Source organism: Capricornis sumatraensis, chromosome 1 (assembly GCF_032405125.1).
Source record: "Capricornis sumatraensis isolate serow.1 chromosome 1, serow.2, whole genome shotgun sequence".
NCBI lineage: Eukaryota > Metazoa > Chordata > Mammalia > Artiodactyla > Bovidae > Capricornis > Capricornis sumatraensis.
Genome location: NC_091069.1, coordinates 13,223,991 through 13,245,528, shown reverse-complemented (window position 1 = coordinate 13,245,528; position 21,538 = coordinate 13,223,991). Strand labels below are relative to the sequence as shown.

The 21,538-nt window shown below is 40.8% G+C and overlaps 2 protein-coding genes across 2 annotated transcripts; one reads left to right on the top strand and one right to left on the bottom strand.

Moving 5' to 3' along the window:
- The first annotated feature begins 1,095 nt into the window (after positions 1-1,095).
- Positions 1,096-2,031, top strand: OR1N1 (olfactory receptor family 1 subfamily N member 1). Its single transcript, XM_068991141.1, is given in 1 exon segment — positions 1,096-2,031. A coding segment is annotated over 1 exon segment (936 nt).
- A 6,880-nt stretch (positions 2,032-8,911) lies between these two features.
- LOC138095040 (olfactory receptor 1J4-like) lies at positions 8,912-9,853 on the bottom strand. Its single transcript, XM_068991029.1, has one exon. It carries the CDS (start codon positions 9,851-9,853, stop codon positions 8,912-8,914), a length of 942 nt encoding a protein of 313 aa, XP_068847130.1.
- Between the last annotated feature and the right edge of the window lie 11,685 nt (positions 9,854-21,538).

The window sequence follows — 21,538 nt, the reverse complement described above, 5'->3', positions numbered from 1 at the left end:
AGGCTTTTGGACTCTGGGAGAGGGAGATGGTGGGATGATTTGGGGAAATGGCATTGAAACATGTATAATATCATATATGAAATGAATCGCCAGTCCAGGCTTGATGCATGATACTGGATGCTTGGGGCTGGTGTACCAGAGGGATGGTACGGGGAGGGAGGAGGGAGTGGGGTTCAGGATGGGGAATACTTGTACACCTGTGGCAGATTCATGTTGATGTATGACAAAACCAATACAATATTGTAAAGTAATTAACCTCCAATTATTTAAATATAAATAAATTTATATTTAAAATAAATAAAATGCAAACATTAAACCACAAAAAAATAAAAAATTAATAAAAAAACAAAAATAAAAAATATAATCATATTTTTCATGCTGTTTCATACTCTAAACTTTTTCCCATGTCAATAATAAACAGAGATGTCATTAAAAAAAGAAAAAGAAAATAATGCCCTGCAGTCTAAAATGAGATATTGTGAGGGCTTTAAAAACAATTTTTTATGGAATTCAGGAGCTATCAACAGATTATAAGATTTAGCTCACCTCCACCTACTCGTGGATCTGCGCTACTAAAAATTCAATGCATGATACTGGATGCTTGGGGCTGGTGCACTGAGGTGACCCAGAGGGATGGTACAGGGAGGGAGGAGGGAGGGGGGTTCAGGATGGGGAACACGTGTATACCTGTGGCAGATTCATGTTGATGTATGGCAAAACCAATACAATATTGTAAAGTAATTAGCCTCCAATTAAAATAAATAAATTTATATTTTTTTAAAAAATGATGACACTGATACAGGGCTACAGAAGTAGACCAAAATTTTGTAAGACTGAAGCTGAATATGCCCAGAAACTGCCTAAAAGAATCATGTCTGTATAAAAGATTGACCAGAGGGAAGAGAGAGGAAAGAAAAAAAACTATAATATTCATAAGGAGGAAAGAAAGAAGTATGGTCAGATTGGAGGTGAAGTCCAGATTGGGGATGGAAATGAAATAAAAAGGAGATTTGGGAGTTGGAAAATTTGACAGATAGCACAGGCAGAAGAAATCTAGCATTCTAACTCTCCTTCCTACCTTCCAGGTGCAGCAGCATGGAAAACCAAACCAGCATTTCTGAATTTTTCCTGCGAGGAATATCTGGCTCACCAGAGCAACAGCAGTTATTCTTTGGAATTTTCCTGTGTATGTATCTTGTCACCTTGACGGGAAATGCGCTCATCATCCTGGCCATCGGCTCTGACCCACACCTCCACACCCCCATGTACTTCTTTTTGGTCAACCTGTCTTTTGTTGACATAGGTTTAACATCCTCCACAGTAACCAAGACGCTGGTAAATGTACAGGCACAGCTTCACACCATCTCCTGTGTTGGCTGCCTCGCACAGATGTACTTCTCTCTGATGCTCGGTGATCTGGACAGCTTCTTCCTGGCCGTGATGGCATCTGATTGCTATGTGGCCATTTGCCGCCCTCTCCACTACTGCACGGTTATGAGTCTGCGAGTCTGTGCCCTGCTGCCTGCACTGTGCTGGATCCTCACGCACATCGTTGCCTTGGCTCACACCCTCCTCATGGCTTGGCTCTCCTTCTGTGTTGTTGGGGAAATAGCTCACTTTTTCTGTGACATAATTCCCGTCCTGAAGCTGTCCTGTTCTGACACCCGCATCAATGAGCTGATGGTTTTTGCCTTAGGAGTCACCGTGCTCATGGTCCCCTTCATATGCATTGTCATCTCCTACATTCACATTGTATCTGCCGTTCTGAGGGTCTGAACGCCGGGTGGGGGTGGCAAGGCCTTTTCCAACTGCAGTTCCCATCTCTGTGTCTTCTGTGTCTTCTATGGGACCCTCTTCAGTGCTCATCTGTGTCCTCCATCCGTTGCCTCTGAAGACAAGGACATTGCAGCAGCTGCAATGTACACTCTAGTGACCCCCATGCTGAACCCCTTCATCTACAGCCTACGAAACAAGGACATGAAGGTGGCCCTTAAGAGGGTCCTCAGTCACAGGAGAATTATTGCTTCTTAGTAATAATTAGTGACAGTAACTTTCAGTGAAAAGACATAGACTTGGAGTCAAACTTGGTGTCAAACTTGGCTTCAGTTTTGATCTGCCACACAATAGTCGTAAAAGTTACCTAACCTCGCTGAACCTTGGACTTCTCATTGATAAAGTGGAAATATAATCTCTATTTAATAATGTTACTTGGAGAATTAACTAAGATAAACTACAAAATGTGTGTAGTATACTGGCTCATAATAGGATGTTTTTAATAAATGATGGCTATCATTATTAGCATCATTCTCAATCTTCACCCCTCTTTCACTGAAAAGGTATAAAAATCTTTTCTTAGAGATCCATTCATTAAACAAATATACACCAGACACCTACTATGTGGGAGGAGGTTTAATAAGTTCTGGGAATAGAACCCTGAACCAGACATTGACCTTGATTTCATGACACTTTCATTCCAGGTTGTTAATTTGTCAATCATAAAAACTGGGGGTCATCTCTATGTTTATAGCACTAAGTGGAGGGTTTGGACAAAAGAAATAAAGAATAGAAGACCATTCTAGGAGATGCAAAATAGGTAAAGATTTCCCTGACAGAAGACTGATAATTCAGTGTTTAGGTTTCCATGATGTTTACTTTATATTCCATGGTTTGCCAAAATTTCAACCAGGAAAGATGATTGAGTTCCATGGGCTGCCTCTTCACTCTACGTACGGGCCAAAATGTTCAATGCCAAGCATCTTTTGTGTGACCTGAAGGAGTGAACACTGCAAACTTTTCCTTATTTACTTTCAGGTTTGTCTTCAGATCTGAAAGGGGCACCACAGCTTAAATATTTGCAGAAATAGAAAAAAAAACCAACACTTTTATGGGCACCTAAGTTTTCTTCTGCCTTTAAGAATCTTAAATACATTAAAAATATTATTGTTAAAAATAAAGACCATAAAATTTTGACTCCTCACATCCCTGGGTGTGACCAGGAGTCCACTGGCTACCTAAAACCCCTCCCCAAAGCAGTTTGTTTCTCATACTCAGCCTGTCTTAAAATGTCTTGCAATACCTATATGTTTAAATTAATTTTTGTTACTGAGCATCCTTCGTGGAATCAAACTCTCCCAGCCTTCAGCAGTGGAAGGCACAAATGTGAATCATTTCAAGCAGCACGCCTCATCTTAGTACTTGACGATTCCATTTGTTTGCTGATTGGAGGTAGGGCTTCTGTTCTCTCAAGATCTCCTTCCTGGATAGTCTCTCTAGGGTCCTTGGCTCAGTGAAAGGGGCTTTCTTTTCTTCTTTTTTTGTGATGAAGCATGATTGCTCTACAATGCTGTGTCACTTTCTGCTATATAAAGAAGTGTATCAGCCATATGTATACATATATTCCTTCCCTCTTGGGCCTTCCTCCCACCCCTCTAGTTCATCACAGAGCACCCAGCTGAGCTCCCTGTGCTACACAGCCTGTTCTCACCAGCTACCTATTTTACACATGGTAGTGAATATATGCCGATCCTAATCTCCCAGTTAATTCATTGCAGCACAATTTACAATAGCCAGGACACAGAAACAACCTTCATGTTCAATGACAGGTTTATGGGTAAAGAAGATGTAGTACATATATACAATGGAATACTACTCAGCCATAAACTGGAACAAAATTGTTCATTTGTAGAGATAAGGACGGACAGAGAGTGTGTCATGTCATATGGAATGAAGTAAGTCAGAAAGAGAAAAACAAATTCATATATTAATGCACACATGTGGAATCTAGAAAAATGGTATAGATGAACCTATTTTCAGGTCAGGAACAGAGATGCAGACACAGAGGATGGATATGAGGGGGACCTTCTCAAATAATCAGATCTGGAGCTATTGAAGCCCCAGAGTCCTGTTCCATCTTCTTATTGATGACTCTCCTTTCATTCTCTTGACATCTATTATTTTGCAGACTGTGGGGAACTGATAGTCTAGTCTCACTGAACTATTAACCTCTAGCGTTCTTTCTGTCCTTCAAATTGGCAAGAAAATATCTTCTGCCCCTCATGATTGGCTCTTTTAGGAAAGGCATCTCTGGCAGGGTTCTAAAGCTCATGTTGACAGATCACATGGACATGACAGGGGCTGGGATGTGAGATTATTGAACACAGCATCCAACCAACCTTGCCATCCATGACCCCTCTGATACCCTGAACTTGCTGCTCACACTGGCCCCCATCAACTCACCTTCTCTACTCATTCTGACCCTCAGGTGATCTTAATCCAGTAACAATGCAGTGCACATAGGAACCCTGTTGGGTGGCTGGGTTTACATTTATCCTACAGGTCCCAAACAGACTAGGAGATGAGACTGGGTTCCCCACACCAGAATAGTTATAATTGTATTCAAATTTCCAAACTTATTTATCTCCTGGTACATCCTATCATCCAGACCCCACTCTAAGTTCAGCCTTCAATTATTTTAGGTCCCCAATTCAAATAAGGTTAATGTGATATTGACATTAAAACAATTCACACTGGATTACAAGTCATTTCTAACTCTGCATTTTGGTAGTGTGATCTGAGTAAGAAGTGCTTCTGATTGGGATCTGTTCATGGGTGGGTGATGAAGAGTTTCTGGTCACCCCTTCACTATTCAGGGTACTTGCCTTCCTCCTGCTTGGAGCCCTTTTATGAAAAAGCAGGTAGTCAGAAACTTATTCTGTCTCTCACTTAAGACTATTACAGTGTGGACAGCCCTGGCATGGCTGAGGGAAAATACTCCAAAGTTCATACTTTCAGAGAGATTTTCAGAAGCTTTATATACATAACCAAGTCAATATGGTGCATACCAGCTTGCGTTGGACTGTCCACAACCAAGGAAAGCCAATCTAGCATAGCAGGTGGTGATGAAACTCTTCCCAACAAGCAAGTGCCTCTGACATTTGTTGAGAAAAATCCATTCAGAGCACTGTCACCGACCCATGACCAAAAATGTGAAGAACAGCAGTGACCTCTTTAGGGAATGGGCCAGAGACAACCAGGTAGATAGATGGTCAGGGACCCCAAAGCAGAACCCCAGTGCAAAGAGGGATGCTGAGCCAGGCACTCATGGGTGTGTCCAGGCCAAAAACAGCATCCTTTCTCTAGGACAGCACAAAAGGCTTCAACTCTGTTCAGGTTTGGGTTCTGAAACTGGAGGATACTAAGCCTACAGACACAGTAACTCCATGTCTGCAGCTTAATTGTTCAGGGTTGGGGTAGGGGACAACTTTGTCCTTCTACAAAGGAAACTGGGGTGTTAAATAGCAGCTTCACCAGCTCCAGGGTCTTCCCTGATGGCTCAGCTGGGAAAAAATCTGCCTGCAATGCAGGAGACACAGGAGATGCAGGTTCGATTCCTGGGTTGGGAAGACCCTCTGGAGAAGGAAATGGCAACCCACTCCAGTATTCTTGCCTGAGAAGTCCATGGACAGAGGAGCCTGGTGAGCAACAGTCCATAGGCTACTCACAAAGAGTCAGACATGACTGAACATGAGCTCATCAGCTCCAGGTCAAGGATCACTCTCTGAGTGAATGTTAAATAAAAAATAAGTAAATAAAAAGAAGCAAAAAAAAAAACAAAAACCAAGTAGAGAGTAATATACTCTTCTGATGTCTTTCCTCATCTACTCAGCCACCAACTTATCCATTGCTTCTTAGCCATTTGGTTCTAGCCTCATCAGCCAAGATGTGTAACTGTGTCCCTAGGACTGCAGATTACCTTTGTATTGGGAATATAATCTCTATTCCATGATTCCAAGTCAGCATAATTCAGGAATATTTATGTAAGTTCTCCTCCAAAATTCACCTCTGATGAATCGATATGGAAAGCTAATATTGATTATTCTTGGTCAATTGCAATGCTGACCAAATTTAGTATTTAATTTTTTAATCAAAAATATATTAAATGTTTTATAATATTTTAATTTATACAGGAGAAAATGATATTTAGAGGAGTTAAGTGAGTTGTTTGAGGCCATACCCCATGGCAGATACAACTTACATGAGCTCTATCTTTCCCAAATACTCTTCTCTTACACCTATGTGGTGCTGAGCCTCAGAAGCCGATTTGACCATTTTTGTCCTTAAATGACTGCAGTCTGAACAAAGAAAACTATGTGACCCTTCACTGGATGTCAAAGAAAATACATTACTTGGCTTTTAACACAAACATAGGTTCACTAAACTGAGTACAAATGAGTTTCTGGGAGACAGATTTTGACATTGAAAGTGACATGCTCCAAATTCAGTGTGGGCAACAGAAGACTCCAGTCCCAGTCTGGACTGAGCAGGTGTCTTCTTGAAACTCACACATGCAGTCAGAAAAGTCCATAGACTTTGTTTCAATGTTTCTAAATCAAGAACAAGCTTTGAGTCCTAAAGTGAAGGACCTGAACTCATATCTGTAGATTGTTTCCTGGAGCATTATAGGCTACTATACAGTTTCTTCTCCTGATCCACCATCATTATCACCACTAAGAAAAACTGAAAAGAACACTGAAGGGGAAGTGAGGAAAGGAAAGGAGATACATTACAAATTCCAAGCTTTCTATGCTGGGGAGCCTTGTTAGACAGAATCTTCCAGCAGGTCATAAGAACCCCATTTCTTTCTCTCCATCCTCTAGGAACCACCATTCTGGTCTCTGCTTCTATGAATTTGACTATTTTAGATTCCATATATAAGTGAGATCATGAAATATTGGTCTTTTTTTGAATTTGACTTATTTTACTTGGCATAATGTACAAAGTTCCAGTTATGCAGATGTATAACTTCTTGGGAGGTCCAAAGTATGGCATGAGGACTATAGTTAAGAATACTATATAGTTAAGAATACTATATAGTTAAGAATACTTTCTGGTGGCTCAGATGGTAAAGAATCTGCCTGCAATGCAGGAGACCTGGGTTTGACCCTTGGGTTGGGGAGATCCCCTGGATAAGGGAATGACAACCCACTCCAGTATTCTTGCCTGAGAATATCATGGATGGACAGAGAAATCTGATGGGCTATAGCCCACGAGGTCACAAAGAGTTGGACATGACTATTTAACTAACACTCACATACTGTATACTTGATATTTACTAATAGAGTGGATAATAAATTATATCTTCTCAACAAACGCACACACACAAATGGATTAAACTGATAACAATGAATGATGATGAATATGTGAACTTGATTGTAGTGGTTATTTCACAATGTATATACATCAAAATATCAAATATGCACATTAAATATTTACAATGTGTATATGACAATTTTAGCTCAATAGATATGTTTTAAAAAGAACTAATAAATCCCTGAGAAATAAGACTAGAGGCATAAGTATTACCAGCTGTGTAATTTCTCAATCTAATACACAAGATCAAAAATCAAGAATATCTACTCAGAATCCATAATTTATACTAATAAATTATAAAGGAACTGTAAAAGAATGAAATCAAGTGGTCAAACATTCACTGAGTATTCATTTCTTGCCAGGCTCAAATCTAGCAGTGTAGGATCTGGGGTTTGTGTGAACACATGTGGCTGTTCCAAAGATGAGCAAACACTGAGATAAGACTTTTGCCCTGTGCAAGAGTCTCTCCAGGGCCCCTACATGTCCCTGTTCCTTAGGCTATAAATGAAGGGGTTCATCAGTGGAGTGACCACTGTATACCTCACAGAGGTCCCATTTAGGCCACTACAGAGCTTTGAGTAAAGTTCCCTGTGCTATAAAGTAGATTCTCATTAAGGTAAGGTGAAGTCGCTCAGCCGTGTCTGACTCTTTGCGACCCTGTGGACTGTAACCTACCAGGCTTCTCCGTCCATGGGATTCTCCAGGCAAGAATACTGGAGTGGATTGCCATTTCCTTCTCCAGGGGATCTTCCCGACCCAGGGATTGAACCCGGGTCTCCCTCAGAGGAGGCAGACACTTTAACCTCTGAGCCACCAGGGAAGCACAGTATTAAATGTCCCCTGACAGAGGAATAGATATAGATTATCTGACACATATATACAATAGAATATTATACAGCCACACAACGTAACAAAATTGTGCCATTTCCTGGGATGTGGATGGGTCTACATATTCTCTGGGTCTGATACAGAGTAAAGAGAAAAATAAATATTGTATGTTAATGTCTACATATGGAGTCTAGAACAATAGTAGTGATGAACCAATTAGACAGGCAAGAATAGAGAGGCAGATATAGAGAATGAATTTCTGGAAACAGTTGGAAGACGGGTTGTTGTTATTCAGTCATGTTGTCTGACTTTTGCAAGCCCATGGACTGTAGCATACGAGGCTCCCCTGTCCTTCACATAGTTTGCTCAGGGGGAAGGAGAGGGTGGAAAAAACTGAGAGAGTATTGTTGACATACATACACAACCATGTGTAATTAGATTGTTAATGAGAAAATGCTACATAGCACAGGAGACTCAGGGTGGTGCTCTGTGATGACCTAGAGGGCTGCAAAGCATGGGGACGGTAGGAGGGAAGATCAAGAGAGAGAGAAAATAAGTATACATATACCTGATTCTCATTGCTGTATAGCAAAAGTCAACAAAGTATTGCAGAACAATTATCCTCCAATAAATAATAAATAGTTAATTAATTACATTTTTAAAAAGAAATAAATTCCCAGGAAATAAGAAGAGAGATGAAATACTACCAGCTATATAAATGCCCAGCCTTACAGACAATATCAAAAATCAAGAACCTAAACTCAAATTTCACAATTTATGCTAATGAACTGTTAGGAAATAGACAAATTCGTAAAGGAATGCAATTCAACTATCAAACATTTACTGAGTATTTATTCTATACTGAGCTCAAATCTAGGGATATAAGATCTGAGGTTTTGTGAACACACATGTCTTTTACAAAGATGAGCAAACGTCATTGAGACAAGACTTTTGCCTTGTGCAAGACTCTCTTCAGGGCCCCCTTCATGTCCCTGTTCCTTAGGCTATAAATGAAGGGGTTCAGCAGAGGAGTGACCACTGTGTACATCGCAGAGGCAATGGTGCTCTTGTCCCTGGAGGTGCCGGATGAGGGGAAAATATACAGCCCAATAATTGCTCCATAATACAGAGACACCACAGAGAGGTGGGAGCCACATGTGGACAACGCTTTGCAGATCCCCTTGGTGGAGGGGACCTTCAGGATGGTGGCCCCGATACGTCCATAAGAGATCAGGATGCATACTAGTGGGAGGATGATGATGGCCACTCCTGCCGTGAAAATGGCCAGCTCATTGAGGGATGTGTCTGAGCAGGAGAGCTTCAGCAGGGCACCAAGGTCACAGAAGAAATGGGGGATGCTGTGGTCAGCACAAAAGGACAGCCGGGTCAGGAGGAGGGTGTGACACAGGGCATTGGCACAGGAGAGAATCCAGGACACAGTTACTAGTAAGGTGCACAGCCCCTGTCCCATGACGGTGCTGTAGTGGAGAGGGTGGCAGATGGCCACATACCGATCATAGGCCATTGAGGTGAGCAGGAAATCATCCAGACCAGTAAAAAAGAGGAAGAAATACATCTGTGTTATGCACCCTGCATAGGGGATGGATTGATCCAGAGTCTGCATGTTTATCAGCATTTTAGGGACGGTGACAGATGAAAAAGAGATGTCAGTGAGGGCCAAGTGGCTGAGGAAGAAGTACATGGGGGTGTGGAGGCGAGCGTCCAGCCTGATGAGCAGGAGGATGAGCAGGTTGCCCAGAACCGTGGTCAGGTACACGCCCAGGAACAGGGCGAAGAACACGCCCTGCTGCTCTGGCCGGAGGGGGAGCCCCAGGAGGAGGAACTCGGACACGCTGCTCTGGTTCTCCTTCCTCATGCTCCTCTCCTGTCTGCTGGGAATGAAAGGACAGTGAAAGAAGCACATTTTGATTGCAGCAGACATATATAAGTGAGTCCTTTCTCTTGAAGAATATGTTAGTGTCTGTCTGCATTGCCATGTCTCTGCAGAATCCCCTAAGATAAATGGTATTACCATGTATATATAGGGAATTTTCCAACCAAGAAGAGAGTTTGATACAGAAAAAAAAAACTGGCTCAGTGGCATTTGTCCATCATCTCAGTAAAGAGAAATTATCACAGTGTCTTAGCAGAGAAATACTAAGATAAAAACTGCCCTAATTTCTTTTCTATTTCTGGACATACAATCATAAGATTTGACCTTCAGGTTGTGACACCTTGACCTACGGAAATCTGACTTTTAAGTCCTCTCATATGTTAGGGATAAGGAAGACGTTTCAGCAGTGAATTCTTGAAGGAAAGTGGATCAAAAATACACAGCCAGTGAATTTCCTGGTGATCCACTGCTTAGACTTCAGCTTCCAAGTCAGGATGTATGGATTCAATCCCTGTTCCAGCTATAAAGATATCACATGCCTTATGGCTAAAAACCAAAACATGAAATAATACAATATGGTAATGAATTCAGCAAAGAATTTAAAAAAATGATTGACATTAAAATTTTTTAATAAATAAGCAAATAAATAGCCAGTTCAATTATGTATAAATGTTGGAGAAAAAGAGAAGCTTACCTGTCAACTGAACTCAGAGTATCTCAGAGTTCAATCTTGCAGTATCATTGCTCTACAAAGTAAAAAATATTACTGGCAATTATATGTATTTTTACTAGTACTCATATTTATCATTCTCCAATATCCTCCTGATTCAACAAAATCCTCTTGTTGAAGAATTGCCTAATCCAAAATAAAAGCAGTTGCTCCCAAGATGTGTCAAATAGATATGCCCTGATATGCGTTCTCCCTCATTTTTAAGAACTAGTAATAAAAAGTATCACAAGCAAGAGCACAGAGAAGTGCTGAACACCTGTATACAGACACACACACACACACCCCTGCTGTTGGCATAGGAGACCAAGTTCTTCGCTGAACTTTATGCTTGAATGATCTACCTGCCTTGAGTAAGAACTGGTTTCTCAGCTTCTCTGTAGGGCACCTGGAGACAAGATTTACCCACTTCTGTGGTCCTGAACCACTCACCAGCAATGGAGAAAAAAGAGCTTGATCTTCAATTCACCAGCTTCAGAAATGAAGACGTGAAGACTGCTCTGTCCACCAGGGAGAGGACCCAAGGGGACAGGGCTCCAAGCTCTTGGTTAGAGACATGTGTTAAACATGTATTAATTGCTCAGTTTTCTTGTTTCTCCCTCCAGGACACAGGCCCTAGAGCAGTGGTTCCTAAACTTTAACGTTCCCTAGAATGCTCTGGAGAGTTTATTAAAGATGCAGACCCAGCTCCAGCTCCAGCAATGCTCATTCATTCTTGAACTCTGTGGTCAGGGAACTCTGATACACGTGGTCCTAAGAGTCGACACTGAGAAAACAGTGTCCTTAGGAAGAACGTCATGATGATGCCCAGCGGGTGTGAGCAGGAAGGAGATGTGGAAAGAACTCTTTACTGACCCTTCCTACTGGCTTCAAGTTTCCCCTAGTTAAGTCAAAGGGATGTGAGGATGGAGTTTTCTCCCAAGCTGAGATGCCGCCTTTAAATAAATCTGCTTCATGGTACAAATCCAAATACAATATAAGAAAGTCAAAGTATTTCCCCTGCCTTTTATTCATCCTTTATATTTCTAAAATGGTTTTTATTCATAAAATTTTATATTATGAATATAATATATATTATATTTTATTATAACATTTGTTGTTTTTCTATCAAAGTGTAAATCGCTTAGTCGTGTCTGACTTCTAGCAACACCACAGACGGTAGCCCACCAGGCTCCTCTGTCAGAGGAATTCTCCAGGCAAGAATACTGGAGTTGTTGTTCAGCTTCAGCATTGTTCAACTCGAGTTGTTGTTCATTCGGTAAGCCATGTTCGACTCTTTACAACCCCATGCCAGGCTTCCCTGTTTTTTGATATCTCCCAGAGTTTGCTCAAACTCATGTTCATTGAGTCAGTAATGCCATCCAACCATCTCATCCTCTGTCATCCCCTTTTTTTCCTGCCCTCAATCTTTCCCAGTGTCAGGATCATTTCCAATGAGTTGGATTTTTGCATCAGGTGGCCATAGTATTGGGGTTCAGCGTCAGTCCTTCCAATGAATATTCAGGGTTGAATTCCTTTAAGATTGACTGGTATGATCTCCTTGCTGTTGAAGAGACTCTCAAGAGTCTCCTCCAGCCCCACATTTAGAAAGCATCGATATTTGCAACTCAGTCTTTTTTACAGTCCAACTCTGACAGCTGTACATGACTACAGGAAAACCATAGCATTGACTAAATTACCTTTGTTAGAAAAGTGACGTTTCTGCTTTTTTTTTCCCCTTAACGATCTTTCAGTGTAAACCACAATTCTCACTTGTTCACATTATACTGGTTGATACTTTGACTAACTACTTGGCTTGGCTTTTTTTGTTTGTTTGTTTTCAATATAAATTTATTTATTTCTGCCTTTTAATATGCTATATAGATTTGCCATAGCTGTTCTTTCCAGGGTTAAATGTCTTTAATTCTCATGACTGCAGTTACCAAATGATTTTGAACCCTAGAAAATAAAATCTGTCACTATTTCCTCTTTCCCCCATCTATTTGCCATCAGCAACGAAACGGGATGCCATGATCTTTGTTTTGTGAATGTTGAATTTTAAGCCAGCTTTTTCATTCTCCTCTTTCACCCTCACCAAGACGCTCTTTAGTTCCTCTTGACTTTCAGCCTTTAAAGTGGTATCATCTGCATATGTGAGGTTGTTGATATTTCTCCCAGCAATCTTGATTCCAGCTGGTGATTCATCCAGTCTGGCATTTCACATGATGCAATCTGTATATAAATTAAATAAGCAGGGTGACCATATACAGCCTTTATGTATTCCTTTCCAAATTTGGAACCAGTCAGTTGCTCTATGTCCCATGCTAACTGTAGCTTCTTGCCCTGCATACAGGTTTCTCAGGAGGCAGGTAAGAGTCTCTGGTATTTCCTTCCCTTGAGGAATTTTCCACAGTTTGTTGTGATCTGCACAAAGGCTTTACCGTACTCAGTGAAAGAGGAGTAGATGTTTTTCTGTAATTCTCTTGATGTTTCTATTACCCAACAGATGTTGGCAATTTGATCTCTGGTTCCTCTGCCTTTTCAAAATCTAGCTTGGACTTCCAGAAGTTCTTGGTTCACATACTGCTGAAGCCTAGTTTGAATGGCTTTGAGTATAATCTTGCTAGCATGTGAAATGAGTGCAGTTGTACTGTAGTTTTAACATTCTTTGGCCTTGCCTTTCTTTGGGATTGAAATGAAAACTTCCCTTTTCTAGTCCTGGGGCCACTGGTGAGATTTCCAAATTTGCTAGCATATTGAGTGCAGCAGTTTAACAGTATCATCTTTTCAGTTCAGTTCAGTTCAGTTCAGTCGCTCAGTCATGTCCGACTCTTTGCGACCCCATGAATCGCAGCACACCAGGCCTCCCTGTCCAGCACCAACTCCCGGAATTCACTCAGACTCATGCCCATCGAGTCAGTGATGCCATCCAGCCATCTCATCCTCTGTCGTCCCCTTCTCCTCCTGCCCCTAATCCCTCCCAGCATCAGAATCTTTTCCAATGACTCACCTCTTCCTATGAGGTGGCCAAAGTATTGGAGTTTCAGCTTTAGCATCATTCTTTCCAAAGAAATTCCAGGGCTGATCTCCTTCAGAATGGATTGGTTGGATCTCCTTGCAGTCCAAGGGACTCTCAAGAGTCTTCTCCAACACCACAGTTCAAAAGCATCAATTCTTCGGTGCTCAGCCTTCTTCACAGTCCGACTCTCACATCCATACATGACCACAGGAAAAACCATAGCCTTGACTAGACGGACCTTAGTCGGCAAAGTAATGTCTCTGCTTTTGAATATACTGTCTAGGTTGGTCATGACTTTTCTTCCAAGGAGTAAGCGTCTTTTAATTTCATGGCTGCAATCACCATCTGCAGTGATTTTGGAGCCCCCCAAAAATAAAGTCTGACACTGTTTCCACTGTTTCCCCATCTATTTGCCATGAAGTGATGGGACCAGATGCCATGATCTCCATTTTCTGAATGTTGAGCTTTAAGCCAACTTTTTCATTCTCCTCTTTCCCTGGTGGCTCAGAGGTTAAAGCATCTGCCTGCAATGCAGGAGACCTGGGTTTGATCCCTGGGTCGGGAAGATCCTCTGGAGAAGGAAATGGCACCCCACTCCAATATTCTTGCCTGGAGTATCCCATGGACGGAGGAGCCTGGTGGGTTATAGTCCACGGGGTCGCAAAGAGTCAGACACGACTGAGCAACTTCACTTTCACTTTCATCAAGAGGCTTTTTAGTTCCTCTTCACTTTCTGCCATAAGGGTGGTGTCATCTGCATATCTGAGGTTATCGATATTCCTCCTGGCAATCTTGATTCCAGCTTGTGTTTCTTCCACTCCAGCATTTCTCAGGATGTACTCTGCATAGAAGTCAAATAAGCAGGGTGACAATATACAGCCTTGACGTACTCTTTTTCCTATTTGGAACCTGGCTGTTGTTCCATGTCCAGTTATAACTGTTGCTTCCTGACCTGCATACAGATTTCTCAAGAACCAGGTCAGGTGGTCTGGTATTCCCATCTCTTTCAGAATTTTCCACAGTCTCTTGTGATCCACACAGTCAAAGGCTTTGGCATAGTCAATAAGCAGAAATAGATGTTTTTCTGGAACTCTCTTGCTTTTTCAATGATCCAGCGGATGTTGGCAATTTGATCTCTGGTTCCTCTGCCTTTTCTAAAACCAGCTTGAACATCAGGGAGTTCACAGTTCACGTATTGCTGAAGCCTGGCTTGGAGAATTTTGAGCATTACTTTACTAGCGTGCGAGATGAGTGCAATTGTACAGTAGTTTGAGCATTCCTTGGCATTGCCTTTCTTTGTGATTGGAATGAAAACTGACTTTTTCCAGTCCTATGGCCACTGCTGTGTTTTCCAAATGTGCTGGCATATTGAGTGCAGCACTTTCACAGCATCATCTTTCAGGATTTGAAACGGCTCAACTGGAATTCCATCACCTCCACTAGCTTTGTTTGTAGTGATGCTTTCTAAGGCCCACTTAACTTCACATTCCAGGATGTCTGGCTCTAGATGAGTGATCACACCATCATGATTATCTTTTAGGATACATTTATACAAATGAAATTTATTTTGCATGGTATCTTAGAGTTTTCTTTTCCTGAATTTATTGCAATAATATTTGCAAGTCTACTTCTATGCTTATCAGTGCATAAAATACATATAACATCAATATATTAATCTTCCCAACTTTTTAATTGCTCTCTTGTTGAATTAACTGAGTGATTCATTAAAAAATAATCTCTAATTCTTCAGTAAGGTAAAACTTTTATTTTTTTATTTTTTTAATTTTAAAATCTCTAATTCTTACATGTGTTCCCAAACATGAACCCCCCCCCACCTCCCTCCCCATAACATCTCTGTGGGTCATCCCCATGCACCAGCCCCAAGCATGCTGTATCCTGCATCAGACATAGACTGGCGATTCAATTCAGTAAGGTAAAACTTTATTAAACATTATAGTACACCCTGAAATCTTCTCCTGTGTCAGTTGTCTGATCAAGGTTACTTTATTATCTGCAAAGCATCCATTTTAACCGGCTGCATTGTCATAGTTCCCCCGTGCCTGTGGCTTGCTCCTTTGAAGAGAGAACAACCAAACTTTGAAAATGGACATGAAAATACATGAAGAATGGAAGTCTAGGTGGAAGCCCATGAAAAGAGAAGCCAGACTGTTTTCATTCACCTCAGGAATCATCTAAGTCAGAGCTTATGGAATGAAATAAATGAATAATGAGGAAAGTTGCATCATATGATTTTATACATGTATGAAATATCAAACTCCTTGAAAATATTGTGATTTCCAACTTTACACCTCAGACTAGAGTTGTGGACATCACCACAGCCTTGCATGTCACTCCAGCTACTGGTTACATACTAATTAGTCTTCTGTTTCTGCATAACTTTGGTAAACATATTACATCTTTCATAGTGCAGGCACACACACACAAAGGGACAAGATGAGAAAATAGGGTTAAAAATCTGATGTTCAAAAAAAGACATATATGTAGTATGTCGATAAGAGGGATGAACAGTATAAACTAATCTAAAAGAAGGCCAAAAAGAGGGAAAAGAAAGCAAAAACTCTTTCTCCAAATTTCTTTGTACTGAGTTTTTCAAGGTAGCAGGATTACAAAGTTGATGAATAAAGAAAAAATAATCAATGATACTTTATACTCTAGCAGTGAGCACTGAGAACTGAAATTTTAATATACTAATTAAAATAGTTTAAAAAGCAAAATATGGGCTTATGGATGAATTTATCAAAATACTGGTATGTTAAAACTGCTGCTGCAGCTGCTAAGTCGCTTCAGTCATGTCCGATTCTGTGCAACCCCACAGACGGCAACCCACCAGGCTCCCCCATCCCTGGGATTCTCCAGGCAAGAACACTGGAGTGGGTTGCCATTTCCTTCTCCAATGCATGAAAGTGAAAAGGGAAAGTGAAGCCGTTCAGTAGTGTCTGACTCTTAGCAACCCGATGGACTGCAGCCTACCAAGCTCCTCCCATGGGATTTTCCAGGCAAGAGTACTGGAGTGGGTTGCCATTGCCTTCTCCATGTTAAAACTACAAACTCATTAATGGTAAATTTAAAGAGGATGCAAAGAATAAAGATACACTTTGCCCATAGACTGGATAACTCAATATTATTATGGAGCCAGGCCTCTCCTCCAATTGATCTATAGGGTCAGTGCAATCAAAGGCAATGTATCAGTAGCCTGCTTGTAGAATCTGATTCTTAATCTGAAGTAAAGGGGAAGGCAGTTGTGGATATGACTTGTGACGGAAGTAAAGCCCAATGCTGTAAAGAGCAATATTGCATAGAAACCTGGAATGTTAGGTTCATGAATCAAGGCAAATTGGAAGTGATCAAACAAGAGATGGCAAGAGTGAACATGACCATTTTAGTAGTCAGCAAACTAAAGTGGACTGAAATGGGTGAATTTAACTCAGATGACCATTATTTTCACTACTGTTGGGGAGAATCCCTTAGAAGAAATGGAGTAGCCATCATAGTCAACAAAAGAGTCTGAAATGTAGTACTTGGATGCAATCTCAAAAACGACAGAATGACCTCTGTTCATTTTCAAGGCAAACCACTCAATATCACAGTAATACAAGTCTATTCCTTGACCAGTAAGGCTGAAGAGGCTGAAGTTGAACAGTTCTAAGAAGACCTACAGGACCTTCTAGAGCAAATACCCAAAAAAGATATCCTTTTCATTATAGGGGATGGGAATGCAAAAGTAGGAAGCCAAGAACTACTTGTAGTAACAGGCAAATTTGGCCTTGAAGTATAGAATGAAGCAGGGCAAAGGCCAATAGAGTTTTGCCAAGAGAACCCACTGCCATAACAAACACCCTCTTCCCACAACAAAACAGATGACTCTAAACACAGACATCACCAGATGGTCAATACCAAAATCAAATTGATTATATTATTTGCAGTCAAGATGGAGAAGTTCTATACAATCAGCAAAAACAAGACCAAGGACTGATTGTGGCACAGACCATGAAGTCCTTATTGCCAAATTCAGGTTTCAATTGAAGAAAGTAGGGAAAACTACTATACCATTCAGGTATGACCTAAATCAAATCCCTTACAATTATACAGTGAAAGTGAGAAACAGATTCAATGGATTAGATCTGATAGAGTGCCTGAAGAACTTTGGACAAAGGTTCGTGACATTGTACAGGAAACAGGGATCAAGATCATCTCCAAGGAAAAGAAATGCAAAAAGGCAAAATGGTTGTCTGAGCAGGCATTACAAATAGCCGAGAATAGAAGAGAAAGGAAAGGCAAAGAGAAAAGGAAAGATATATCCATTTGAATGCAAAGTTCCAAAGAATAGCAAGGAGAGAAAAGAAAGCCTTCCTCAGTGATCAGTGCAAAGAAACAGAAGAAAATAATAGAATGGGAAAGTCTATAGATCACTTCAAGAAAATTAAAGATACCAAAGGAATGTTTCATGCAAAGATGGGCACAATAAAGGACAGAAATGGTATAGACCTAGCAGAAGCAGAAGATATTAAGAAGAGATAGCAAGAATACACACAAGAACTATACAAAAAAGAACTTCATGGCTCAAATAATCACAATGGTGTGATCATCACCTAGAGGCAGACATCTTGGAATGTGAAGTCAAGTGGGCCTTAGGAGGCATCACTATGAACAAAGCTAGTGGAGGTGATGGAATTCCAGTTGAGCTATTTCAAATCCTAAAAGATGATGCTATGAAAGTACAGCACTCAATATGCCAGCAAATGTTGAAAACTCAGCAGTGGCCACAGGACTGGAAAAGGTCAGCTTTCATTCTGATCCCAAAGAAAGGCAATGCCAAAGAATGCTCAAACTACTGCACAATTGCACTCATCTCACACGCTAGTAAAGTAATGCTCAAAATTCTCCAAGCCACACTTTAACAGTTTGTGAACCGTGAATGTCCAGATGTTCAAGCTGGATTTAGAAAAGGCAAAGGAACCAGAGATCAAATTGCCAACATCTACTGGATCATTGAAAAAGCAATAAAGTTCCAGAAAAACATCTACTTCTGCTTTATTGACTATGCCAAAACCTTTGACTCTGTGGACCACAACAAACTGTGGAAAATTCTGAAAGAGATGGGAATACCAGACCACCTGACCGGCCTCTTGAGAAATCTGTATGCAGGTCACGAAGCAATAGTTAAAAGTTGACATGGAACAACAGTCTGATTCCAAATAGGGAAAGGAGTATGTCAAGGCTGTATATTGTCACCCTGCTTATTTAACTTATATGCAGAGTACATCATGAAAAACACTTGGCTAGATGAAGCACAAGCTGAAATCAAGTATGCTGGGAGACATATGACCCAGCAATTCCACAGCTGGGCATACACACTAAGGAAACCATAACTGAAAGAGACATATGAACCCTAATGTTCATCGCAGCACTGCTTACAATAGCTAGGACATGGAAGCAACCTAGATGTCCATTGGCTGACGAATGGATGAGAAAGCTGTGGTACATATACACAATGATATATTACTCAGCTATTAAAAAGAATGCATTTGAATCAGTTCTAATGAGGTAGATGCAACTGGAGCTTATCATACAGAGTGATGTAAGTCAGAAAGAAAAACACCCATACAGTATGCTACTGCTAAGTCACTTCAGTCATGTCTGATTCTGTGCAACCCCATAAACGGCAGCCCATCAGGCTCCCCCATCCTTTGGATTCTCCAGGCAAAAATAGTGGAGTGGGTTCCCATTTCCTTCTCCAATGCATGAAAGTGAAAAGTGAAAGTGAAGTTGCTCAGTCATTTCCAACTCTTTGCAACCCCATGGTCTGCAGCCCACCAGGCTCCTCTGTCCATGGGATTTTCCAGGCAAGAGTACTGGAGTGGGGTGCCATTGCCTTCTCCACCCATACAGTATATTAACACATATATATGGAATTTAGAAAGATGATAACGATGACCGTATATGAGAGACAGCAAAAGAAACACAGATGTAAAGAACAGTCTTTTGGCCTCTGTGGGAGAAGGTGAGGGTGGGATGATTTGAGAGGGTAGCATTGAAACTTGTATATTATATGTGAAGTGGATCGCCGATCCAGGTTGAATGCAAGAGACAGGGTGCTCAGGGCTGGTGCACTGAGATTACCCTGGGGAATGGGATGCAGAGGGAGTTGTGAGGGGGTTCTGGATGGGAAACACATGTGTGCCTGTAGCTGATTCATGTCAATGTATCGCAAAAACCACTACAATATTATAAAGTAATTAGCCTCCAGTTAAATAAAATAAATTAATTAAAAAATAAGAACAAAAAAGAAAGTCGTGGTACATATATACAATGGAACATTACTCAGCTATTAGAAAGAATGCATTTGAATCGGTTCTAATGAGGTGGATGAATCTGGAGCCTATTATACAGAGTGAAGTAGGTAGAAAGAAAAACACCAATACAGTATATTAACACATATATATATGAAATTTAGAAAGATGGTAATGATGACCCTATATGAGAGACAGCAAAAGAGATACAGATGTAAAGAACAGTCTTTTGAACTCTGTGGGAGAAGGTGAGGGTGGGATGATTTGAGAGAATAGCATTGAAACATGTATATTATCATATGTGAAATAGATCACCAGTCCAGATTAGATGCATGAGACAGGGCGCTCAGGGCCAGTGCACTGGAATGACCCTGAGGGATGGCATGGGGAGAGAGGTGGGAGGGGGAGTACAGAATGGGGGACATATGTACACCCATGGTTGATTCATGTCACTGTATGGCAAAGACCAACACAATAATGTAAAGTAATTAGCCTAAAATTAAATATATTAATTTTTTTAAAATATCAATAACCTGAGATATGCAGATGACACTTATGGCAGAAAGTGAAGAAGAACTAAAGAGCCTCTTGATGAAAGTGAAAGAGGAGAGTGAAAAAGTTGTCTTAAAATGCAACATTCAGAAAACTGTGATCATGGCATCCGGTCCCATCACTTCATGGCAAATAGATGTGGAAACAGTGACAGATTTCATTTTCTTGGGCTCTGAAATCACTGCAGATGGTAACTGCAGCCATGAAATTAAAAGATGCTTGTTCCTTGGAAGAAAAGCTATGACCAACCTAGACAGCATATTAAAAAGCAGAGACATTACTTTGCCAACAAAGGTCCATCCAGTCAAAGCAATGGTTTTTCCAGTAGTTATGTATGGATATGAGGCTTGGACTATAAAGAAAGCTGAGCACCAAAGAAATTATGCTTTTGAACTGTTGTGTTGAAGAAGACTCTTGAGAGTCCCCTGGTCTGCAAGAAGATCCAATCAGTCCATCCTAAAAAAAAATCAGTCCTGAATATTCACTGGAAGGACTGATGCTGAGGCTGAAACTCCAATACTTTGGCCACCTGATGCGAAGAACTGACTCATTTGAAAAGACCCTGTTGATGGGAAAGATTGAAGGTGGGAGGAGAAGGGGATGACAGAGGATGAGATGGTTGGATGGCTTCACTGACTCAATGGGTATGAGTTTGATTAAACTCTGGGAGTTGGTGATGGACAGGGAGGCCTGGCGTGCTATAGTACATGGAGTCACAAACAGTCAGACACAACTGAGTGACTGAACCAAACTGAACTGAAAGGGGAGGACAAAAAATGATAAGATGAAAAGCAAAATGCCATAGCTAATTTACCTAATTTCAAAACCGTTTTATAATCCAAAGCAAGGAAAATAAAAATAATTACATAAGAATAGAAATATAAATCAATAGAACAGTGAATAATTTTGAAATATATCAATACATATAAGGTCAGTTAAGAGTTTACCAATGCACCAAGGCAATTTAACATGGCAAGGATAGTGTTTCAGTAAATGGTACCAGTGTGGTTCAGTATCAATATGTCTTAAGTGAACATGGATGCTTGTGCCACACCATGTGCAAAACATAACTCAAAGTG

Excerpts from the sequence above, each read along its gene's own strand:
- LOC138095040 (XM_068991029.1), bottom strand. The coding sequence starts at position 9,853 with ATGAGGAAGGAGAACCAGAGCAGCGTGTCCGAGTTCCTCCTCCTGGGG.